The sequence below is a fragment of the Falco punctatus genome (assembly GCF_963210335.1).
Source record: "Falco punctatus genome assembly, chromosome: Z".
In the NCBI taxonomy this organism is placed as follows: Eukaryota; Metazoa; Chordata; class Aves; order Falconiformes; family Falconidae; genus Falco; species Falco punctatus.
The window spans coordinates 30,803,837-30,814,619 of record NC_137586.1 but is presented as its reverse complement, the minus strand read 5'-3'; the positions used below and the strand labels follow the sequence as shown (position 1 = coordinate 30,814,619).

At 43.4% G+C, this 10,783-nt stretch overlaps 1 protein-coding gene across 1 annotated transcript in view; it reads right to left on the bottom strand.

Moving 5' to 3' along the window:
• Nucleotides 1-4,695: 4,695 nt before the first annotated feature.
• The window catches only part of RCL1 (RNA terminal phosphate cyclase like 1), a 34,026-nt gene continuing 27,938 nt past the window's right edge, over nucleotides 4,696-10,783 (bottom strand). The window contains exons 9-10 of the mRNA XM_080372309.1: nucleotides 7,001-7,494; nucleotides 4,696-6,966 (exon numbers count right to left, since the gene is read on the bottom strand). Of these exons, the coding sequence (XP_080228435.1) occupies nucleotides 7,344-7,494 (151 nt within the window). The 3' untranslated portion in view covers nucleotides 4,696-6,966; nucleotides 7,001-7,343. The remainder of the gene's footprint in view (nucleotides 6,967-7,000; nucleotides 7,495-10,783) is intronic.

Sequence of the window (10,783 nt, the reverse complement as noted above, 5' to 3'; positions counted from 1 at the left end):
TAAGCAGTTCCAGCAAGTGTTCCTCACATGTAGGCAAACATGAAAAACAAGGCATGAAAGTTCTCCCTTAACTAAAGAGAAATACATCGCTAGCTGTCAAGCTTCCTAGCCTGCCTTCTGTGTTGATACAACAGATGTTGCTGAGGTAGTTGTATGTAAGGCAGAAACAGTAATTAACTCAGTTTGGCCCTCACAGAGAGTAGCTTCAAAATATGTAATTTCTAAGCTAAATTTCATGTGGAGGACCAAAAAAAAAAAATTAGAAGTGTTTACCTAACTGCTTGAATGAGTACAACTAGTTCTCATCCACAGAAATGAAGGAAAGCTGTTTTTCATTATTTTTGCTAAATGCCATATCCAGTGTCGAGCACAGTTGAACCTGGCATTCCTGGGGCCAGAGAAGCCACAAAAATGCCCTGCAGCCCTGGAACCACCTTTGGCACAACTAGACCAGGGGGGCAAACCTGGTCCCCTGAGGTGAGCCACCTGAATCCATCCCTCCAGGTTTTTTTTTTAATGTCTTCTCTTCTGCCTGCTCTGCTGCTATGCAATTGAGTCAGCCATAGGTGAAAAGCCTACAACTACCAGCAAACGCAGCTGGAGATATTTTTGGTCAGCAGAAATTGTGAAAATGGCAGCTAGTTTGTGTAGAAGAGATGCTGCAGCAGGCAACTTAAATAAATACTCTACTGATCTATGAATGGGCTACCATTCAGTAAATGGTAGAGGAAGCAAGCTGAAAAGATTGCAAAGGAGGCTGATTTTACTTGGAATCGCCACTTTTCTGCTTCCCCCCAAAAGTGAAACTAACATATCATGCCACTCACAGCTTGCAGAGTTTAGTATTTGGCTAGCAGCTGCAGGAACACCAGCAGGAGTGGATTGTCATGAGAGTGGTAGCTGACACACAGTTACTGAAATCCTTAGCATCTGCATTTCTTGATTTGTTATGTGAGCTAGTGCTGCAAAAATATTCTGGCATGTACACAAGGGTTGTGAATATATTTTTTTATTCCCTATAAAATGTTAGTGGCATAAAGAACAATATTTTATAATATTTTAAATGTAAGGAGGTAATTTGTATTCCCTGCCCTGCTTCTGTGAAAAGCAAGGAGATAAAAAGTAGTATCAAGTCCCCAGATCTCCAACTCTTCAGCCAATGCTGTCTTTGTGTCAGAAATAGTCTTTGTAGTAGCAGTGGTAGACACCTTATATAGTGAAATACAGTCAGGGCTTTCACCAGTGGAAGTTAAGGGGAGAAACCCCCACAATATTGCTAAGTAAATGCAACTCTAGGTCTGCTTACTTAACAGAGGGTCCTGAAAGAGTACAGTCTTTTAGCTTCATAAGAGTGGAGCTGAATGTCAAGACTTTCTCTTGTGCAACCCTTAGGCCCAGGACTTTGTAAGAATGAGCCTGTTGTCTAGTAACATGATGTGCCACTGGTTTTGAAGCAGCCCATATCTTTTAATGCTAATCAGCAAGAAACTTTGAGTGTTAGTAAGTAGTTTGCTTTCTTGCTTCACCTCAAAACTCAGGGGATTCAGCCAGAAGACCTTTTGTCTGTGTGTCAGATAAGGCTTTCTGATCCCAAAGCAAAAATTTTTGTCCTTTGAGGTCTTTCATGGGGTGGAAACATATTGGATCACACAAGGCTCTTGAGTACTCTAAGAACCAGGACCTGAAAGCTGACCAGGTAAAATAAGTACTTGTTTTTAAACAGCAAGTGATTAAATGCTAGAACAAATTCACAGAACTGTGTAATGGAAATACCATGCCTCAGTTTTCCTGGTGAAGAGTGGAGGCCCTTCTGAAAACTGTCATTTCCCTCGAAGGAGGAAGACTACTAACACACAGGTCAGACTTGGTGTAATTAGCAACCCCTCTTGGTCCTAAACTCTCTGACTTCAAGATGGCAAGCCTTCAAGGGGACATCTGAGATGGAAGAGACAAGGGCAATGCTTTGTTTCCACAGCTGGGGACTACTAGGGCACATTAGAAGAACTCCAACGTTATTTATTCACTTCTCTGTTTTATAAACCCTGGATGAAAGTCCCTGCAGTGAGTCACAGGAGTGACAGCTGGACAAAAGAGAGGGAAGCTGTCTGGGTGAGTGGCCAGAGAGCTCGCTCGCAGAGAAATCCATGTACATACCAGAGGACAGAGCAAGGAAATGATCCAGCAACTCAGAACCCCACAGCAGCTTGTACAACATAGGAAAAGCTATGGAGCTAACAGGAGGCTGGAGAACAGATCAGCAGAGAAAGGGACGTATCACAAAAGAAATCTTTATTAAGTAAAAATGGCAGGATCTGGTCTTTGCAAGAACTGACTGTAGACAAAATAACCCAAACAACTCCTATGAACAAAACAGACAAACAAACAAACAAAAACAGAAAAAAAGAGCAGAAATAAGCCAGGGAGATTTAGGCTTCGTGGTGGTACATCTCCCTCCCTCCCCTGGGCTGCTCCACAAACGCTGGAATCCATTAGGCCTTAGCCTCTGTGTCATGAGCTCGGCAGTTGTTTAAGAGTCACTTGACCGTACTGGCAACTCTTGCAGGACCGAAGTGGGAAACAGCACTGGCTGTACTAGAAACATCCCTTATCGGAACACCACCACCACCTGACATCCTTAGAGCATTCCTTATCTGGACTGTAACATCCCTAACAAGCCTGGGAACACTCTTTATTATGACTCCAAGTGGTATGATACCACAGTCAATGGAATTTTGGGGAAAACACCATTAATTATGTCAGATCACGGTCAGGATAGAAGTTTACTGACGACTAAAGCAAATCATCTCCAACCCTATAAAAAGGCCCTCAGTGAGGCCTTTTGAGCTCTCCTGGACCACAGCAGAGTGCAAGCAGCATCTCCTTCTGAGCAGGACGCTTCTCAGAACTCAGTCTCCCAAGTCTGTGGTACGAGAGGGACCACCACAGAAAGCTGAGGACAACACCTGGGCTAATTTTCCTCTGCCTCAAGGCTCAGCCCTTCGTCTGTGGAGAAATGCAAGGGCAGCAGACGTGAGTATGCACTGAACTTGAGGGGAAGTTGCAACAGGTGTATCTTTGTACATATATCTCTGCACTTCTATTCATTCGTGTCTGTGTGCATGTGTGTGTGAACTGATTTAGTAACTTCATAATAAGAAGTGTATTGTTCTGAATCCATATTTAAGCCATTTCTATAATTTACATAAATCCCATTCAATTCACTTTGTAAATGGTAAATTAGTCTATGACCGAGCACTGCTAACTTCCTATGACCAGCATTAAACTGTGAATATTCCTTATATTCTTTAGACATAAACCATTGTCCAGGTCTGAGACTAAGAGTGGATCCAGCCCCACCTAAGCTCTGTTACGAGTTTAGAAAGCAAGGGGATCCAGTCTGAACCTTGTGACTCAGTGGGAAGGTCTCCCTTAGCCTTTCACAGTTTTAGTCTGTGTAAACCATTCCAGCTTAATTTTAACTTAATTCTTTTTGTGATTTATCTAAGTAGTAAGTAACAGAGCGAACCTTGCCATCAAACTTTCTGAAGTCACACTCCCACAAATTCCTATTAAAACTTTTTTGCTCATACATTTCATGGTAATGCTTTTAAGTGACTCAACCTAAACCACGCATTCATGACAGGCTTGTAGTGCCACAATGTGCTTATAGCACTCGTAAGGTGAGATAAATGTTTGCACAGACCTGAGAATCTGTGGATCTTGATATTTTCTAGTCCAGCTCCTTGTGGGATACAAATGAGTCACTTCATTCTTCTGCACCACAGGCACAAAGGCAGTTCTCCAAAACACAGACTTTGGAACAGAGGATAAAAATCCGTAAAGCCAAGAATTTCATTACATGAATGCAAACAATGCATCTTTTTAAAATTTATGTGCTTATGACTCGGCAAAACCAATTCAAATAGTTAATTAATAGCATTGTTCTTGCTTGGAGAAGATATAAGGCAAAGGATATCAATGAGAGATTTTACTGAAATCTTAAAAGGTGTGAAAACAGAAGTTTCAGTCAAGTTCTCTCATAGCAGCTCTTTCTTTGAAAGCTAGGTCAGTGAAGAAAATGCCATGAACTTAATAAGCATGGTTAAGTTTTTACTCTGTGTTTTAGTCAGGTGAGTGAGGATTTCGATAATTTCCTGTATTTTTCCTACAATGTCTCAACAGCTATTCAGCCATTTCTGACCAAATTGATCTCTTCTGTGTAAAGCTGTGGGACAGGGGAGGGAAAAGAAGGGTAATAGAGTTATGTAATACCCACCTCCTTAGTTTTTCATTAATACTTCTTACCATAATTTTCAAGTCTTAAAAACCATCTGCTTACAATGCTTATTTAACTCTGCAGGCTGAAACAGATGTTCATTCCTTATTTGTACTTTGAAACTGAAAATTAAGAAAAACTATTTAGGGAGCTGCCACATTCTTCCTGTGATAAGGCCAGCCCCAGATGGTGTAGCTTTAGATTAGCCCCCTGCTTTTGTTAAGTAAGAAGCTGTTAAGGAGCCTGTGCATTCTGTAATAGCTGGTTCTTCTAAGGTGGAAACTTATATATTGTGGAAAAAGCCAGATCCTTCCAAATCAGCTCTTCTTCACTTTGAATTCATATATTATTACTTTAGAAAAGCCTAGAACAAAATCTTGACACTGTTTTACAGGTAAACTTGCTACTGACGTTAATAGTGAAGCATGAGGAAACAGTATTTTTATTAAAAACCTGACAAGCATGTATACAAAAGAAATGGGAATGTTTTCTAGGCTGCCTTATTTAGCCCTGATTTATTGTGGATGTTTCCTCTGAAAGTACATTACATACATTATTTAAGTCACAAGGAACAAGGTGAAAATATTGGATAATACACTTGTGCTGTAAATTATGAAGTAGATTTTTACAGTCAGTGCTCAGAAACATTCTGCAGTAGAAACCCTTTCCTGCACAGACATTCTGAATCTGTAGATGTGTTTCTAAATACACATACTTAAATAAACCTCTCAGGAAGCCTTACTGAATCAAGTGCCTTCTGAATGCTGACACACAAACAAGCCTTTTTTTCCCCCTGTTTTTCACTTCTGTGATGTTAAAAGACAAAAAGAGAATAATCAAAACTCATGCATATTTTGATCTAGACCCAACTTGCAGATGCATAGTATTTTGTATGAAATCAGAAGCACCTTTCCAGACACATGGAAGAGAATTGTCAGCCCTGAGAGTGCTGAGGGATAACCATTCAGAACCATAGTCTTGCCTTACACAATTGCTGAACAATCTTCTACCTGGGTAACACATTGCTCTTTCAGTTTGGTGCAAATGGAACATTTGCAAAAGCTGTCATAGCTTCAAAGTTTGAGTTTTAAAAGTTTAAAAACAATAAAGCTTTTGATTTTTGAAGTTGTGACAACACTTACAAATTTTTACTTACACTGATTTTAGAAATCTGAGCTGCGCTACAAACTTGTATCTTTAATTAGCATCAGCTTTATATTTTTATTCCAGTGGCTATTAATCTTAGCTTGTACATTTTACTTTCTGGATCAGTGGCTCCCTGTGTTTAGGGTAATTTTGACTGGGAGAGCTTCTAGCTTTTTGATTGCACAGGTGACAGAGGTAAGCAAGGTAAATTTTTCCTTGCCTGCATTTTTCCTAATGTAACTTGAAATTTAAAACATACAGTAAAAGAGTTTTATTTCACATTCTACCATTTTATTTAGGGTTCCCTTAGCTGCAAATAAAATTTTGGAAAGCTAGTAAATTCTAAGAAGGGCCTCTCCCTCTCCCTCCCACCCTGGCAAATCCCAAAGCTGTTCTTTAGATGTATCAGCACAAAATAGCCATTTATCTTTTGAATTGCCATCTTACAGGGCTGGAGAAAAGGTTCAGGGGTTTTTTTTTGGTTGTTGTTTGCTTTGTTTTAAAGGGAAATAAAAACTTATTTAGGAAAAAATACTTTTATTTTTCCAAAACATGTTTAGATAGATTGCAACAAGAACAAAGTACAGTACAAAAATGACTCACACGGCCTGCAATATTAGTAAAACACTAATCAAAATACCTAACTTTTTTCCAAAGTCCTTTTGGGTCCAATATACATTTTTCCTATTACAGAGCTAATGCCCACTTTATGGTGGCATCAGATAAAGTTTCTAAGATCATTATAACACAGTCACTAGTATTTGGTCTATATATACACCAGCTTTCGACATTGTTTTATTCTACTGTAGATACACTGAGTGTAGTCTGAAGTCAAGTATGAATTTATTTCCTTCTGTCAGGAGCTCAGTATTAACTTCAGCAGGTTTGCCTGGAATCTACCAAAAGCCTTTCTTAGGTAAATATTTATATCCTGGTAGAAACTTTTTGCACCTGTCAATCCAAGCAGCGCCCATACACCATTATCCTCTCTTTCAAAAGGAAGCAGCTGCACAACATGTGATGGCATTACTGAATTTAATTTTGTCCCTCCAAGCCTACAGCTTTTTTTGCTTCCTTTCACAACTCATTGTGAACTGCAGTGTGGCATGCCAAACAAACCTAAAAAAATACATGTAATATGTTAAAAACTGTTAAGGAGGTTTCTCCTCCCATGCCTGTCCTTGCAGAGGAGGCTAAAACAAGTTGGTACAGGCTGTGATCTCTTCTGCAGTATTCTCACATCCAGGAAAATTATAATACAGGTTTTTTTTTTCTTCCTGTGAAACTGTAATTTAGTCAATGTAATTTAGTCAGGAGTGAAGCATCTGACAAATTCTATACATATGCAATGCATAAACAAAGAAAATTACTGACACACCTTTATTACTTTCAATTCCATGCCAATATTGTCTCTGCAACTGCCTCAAGAAGCTAATGTTTCTGTTGTGATCATTTGTTTTGCACTGCAAAGCTCGTTTTGGTCAACCTTGTTTTCCATCTCTATCTAAACCTTTCAGAAAAAGCTATGACTGAAGTCTGGTTACCTTTCAGAAAAATCTATGACTGAAGTCTGGTTACACAAAACTAGAGCACCCACTGCAATAAGGCTTGAGAGCACAGGGACAGAAGAGGCATTTGTGTCCCATTCAGTGGAATACAGTGCAAAGAGTCCCAAGCCAGCTGAGGCTCCAGCTGGGCGTTCCATGCAGCACAGAATACTGGCATTGCATTTATAAACAGCACAGGTCTGTTTAGATAGCCTAAAGTCAGCTTGATTGTTTACATGCAGCAAGCTTGGGTACCTCTGCACTGGAATCATCATTTGTTTCCCTGTGCCAGAAAAGGCACAGGGAAAGGCAGGTTTTATCAGATCTTTGCAGTGTTTTCTGTCATCCTATTTCATGAAGCCTACAGATGTTTCTTATCTTATAGTTTTGCTAAGGTTGGAAAATCCAATGCCAACACAGGTCATTAAGACTTTCTCCCCGCCCGTGTGCTCTTCCTCAGGGGTCTTTGTTTCAATTTTAAACATGATCTGGAAGAAGCTTCTCAGGTGTCGCAGAAACTCAATTCTAAAGGAGAGAAAACAACAGAATTTTAAAAACAGAACAGAAAGCCCATTACAGTATGTACTAATGAAGATTCTAGCAATAAGCACAGTGAATAGAACATGAAAACAATTGCTTAGTACAGAGAAACGGCTCCAAACGGCGTTTGCCCTCCTCCCTCGTGTTGTAGAATGTGGCTAGTGACCCCTACTGAAACCACTGCACCCTCTGTATGAGCAGAAAGAGAAGGGAAGCCTGGTAACATAGCAAGACAAACTGGTAAGAGAAGAAAGAAAAGAGAAAGAAGAGATGTAGCCAGGCAAGGTCACTTACTCATGATGCTGCTGACTGTCCATCAGGGCTATATGAACCCCATAGTGACGTGCTGTAGCCCAACCCCCACTCCCCATTTTTAAAGCAGAAATAAAAGATAAACAGGGATAGCAAAAGGTTGGCCTTGGGTGCATACTTTGAGAGAGACATGTCAGATACTATAACATGTTTGATTTGTATTACTAACTTCTCCACTTCTTAAATATTTTATTACAATCACATTCAGATACAGAATTCTTCCTGTTTTCTCTCTTTATTTTTAGGGGGAAAAAAAGGTAATTTTCCTTTTATAATTTTAGAATGAGAGGCATGAAGAGACTAAACAGACACAGTGCTCCTAAATGCGCACTGACTAGAGTGTGACAGGAAAAACTACTAAAAAGTATTAAACAAACAAAACCAAAAACAGCTAAGAAAACATTCCTACTGGCTTCCCCAAAACACGGAACAAGCAATTACACCAAAAGGCTACAAATACAAAATTGGCAACTGCTCCTGACAGAAGTCTGGTCTCTTCTAAGCAGGGCCACAAGCAAGCCTGCAGTATTAAACTAAGGTTTAAAATCCTGCAGCAATTGGTATGTACCCTTCTCAGGTTAAATTTAACTTTTAAAGAAAGGGATTGTGCATGTGCATGTCCAGTCCACACATTAGTTCGCTGGCAATCTGGAAAAAACCTCTGCTCTGCATGCTGACAGCAATAATCACAAGCTAATCACACTTATATCATTACACCAAATCAAGGCGAAGTACCCACAAAATGGGAATCAGAGGACCAAGAGGATAGGACTGTCCCCACTGCAACATCATGAGGCCTCTGAAATCCTCCTGGCAGCTCCTATTCACAGAAATTGTCAATAAGCACAACAAAAGTTGCAGGAGCAAGAATTGCCTTACCCACTCCAGTGGGTAAGTGCTGATACTCCTGTGCTCGGGTATGTGCATGAAGAGGGGCTGCCATTACCTACCCTGTACTTAGCAGGATCTGAGTTATCTCTGGGGCAGTCAACACCTCTACAGGGTGAATGCAGGCACATGGCACCCCATGCTCTATGTACATCTATCTCACCTTCCTGGGGTGGTAACTGGCCTCAGCACAAACACCAGCTGTCTCATCTCAAAATGGATTAACAGTGGGAAGAGAGAACTGAAAAGCCCCTTTTTCTTCCATGCCTCTTCAACTGCAAGGTTTCTGATTTCTGCTGTTAGGCAGATCGGCATATGTTGGCACAAATGCTTCAGTAAAGCTGATGGGCAACAAGCTCTGTACCAGCCTTCTCCTTAGCTGGGTCCCTTCCCAGACCTCTGGCAGTATGACAAGAAAGCAGCCAAGCCCAAAACAGCAGGAGTGGCATGCCGAACTGCAAAGAGGGCAGAGCATAAAATGTACAAATGCCAGAGGCAGCATGGAGCCAGGAACTCAGGGAGAATCATAAGAGCTGATCAGCAAACTCTGCAACACGTTAGTGGGATCAGTTCAGCCTGTACCTCCCTTCACATGTATGTGGACCACACTGCGCTTCTCCCATCTCTTCTCGCTTCTGAATAAGGGCTGAGTGAGGAAAAGCCAGAGGGCTTTGCTGCAGCCCCGGGGTCCACCCGAGGGGCTCAGGGGGAGTGGGAGCGAGGGGGAGGCTGCCTTGGGATGTCGGGGAGAACCTGGGAGCAGCAAGAAGCCAGCTCTGTCTTGCCACAGCAGTAGCACAAGTGGCAAGAGCCCTGGAAATAGGAGAAAAAAGAGGGGGGAAGGCAGGGTGTGAGCCAGCAGCGCAGCAGAGAGCAAGCTGGCATTAGCTCAGGGCTGAGCGGTTTGCATGTGGCAGTCTGCGCCTCAGGGAACAGGAGGCCGTATGGACCCGGGGACTGAGGGGGGCGTGAGGTACAAGGACATCTTATTTTGCTGGAAATTTAGTGTGTTCATGCAAGAACAAGGCAGAGCTGAACACTCTTTCTCAGGTTGAGGGACAGCCACATGAGCCACACTGGAGGTGTTCCTCAGGGACCGCTCCCTTCAAATAAAAAAGCATTGTAATAAACAAAAAGGAAGAAAAAAGGGGGGGGGGGGGGGGTGTAAGAAAAAGACTAAAAAGCCTGGTTTACCTAAGCGCTACTTTTTCGCAGGAGCCTGGTAAGCAACACCAAAAGGTACACGACCACTGCGCCGCCCCAGCTCGCTGTCAGGGCACAGCGCCCTCCCCCGCGGCGGAAGGGCCCAGCCCGCCCGGGCTGCTGCCCCGCGCCCGCCAGGGGGCGCCACGCCGCGGGGAGGCCCTGGGCCCGGCGGGCGGGCGGAGGCGCCCTACCCGCCCCCGGCTAGCGGGCCCCGAACCCCGCGCACCGAGGCGCGGGGCGCTCAGGCTGCCCGCGGGCCCGGCCCCCGCCGACACACCGGCGCGCAGCCCAGCCCGCTCTGCCAGGCGCCGCCGCCGCCAGCACCCTGACTTTGATTTTAAGCTCGGCCTGATAGCGGCGCTTACCGCTGCGAAATCGGGAGGGTAAGGCAGGAGGCGCTAATCCAGGTGGCCGCGGGCCAGATGGTCTCTGGGACTGGCGCCCCGAGGCCACTCAGGAAAGCCCTGCCCCCACGCCACCCGGCGTTAGCGGGGGCAAAGGATGTCTCCTGTGAAAATACACCCGTCTGGGAGATGTTTCCTCATTCTGATGGACGTGTTCCAAAGCACCATGTCCCCACAGAGCGCTCCCATCTGCCAGCTGAACTGTCGCACGTGCGCTGCACGGTGCTAGGCAGGGAAGTCAATCTAGCTTAACGGGGCTTATAAATAGCTTCAGATTCCACAGGGTGAAAGAGTTAAATGCAGGGATCTCATAGCCAAGAGAGAAAAGGAGACAATGAAGTGGAACCTGACAGAGCTACAGTGCACTTCAAAAGCCTGTGCATCCAGTGAGTTGCTCAGGAGGCAAATTTCCCCACCGTTTATAAGCAGCCTTGGTGAGGGCATGGGGGTGCTCCAGACAGAGC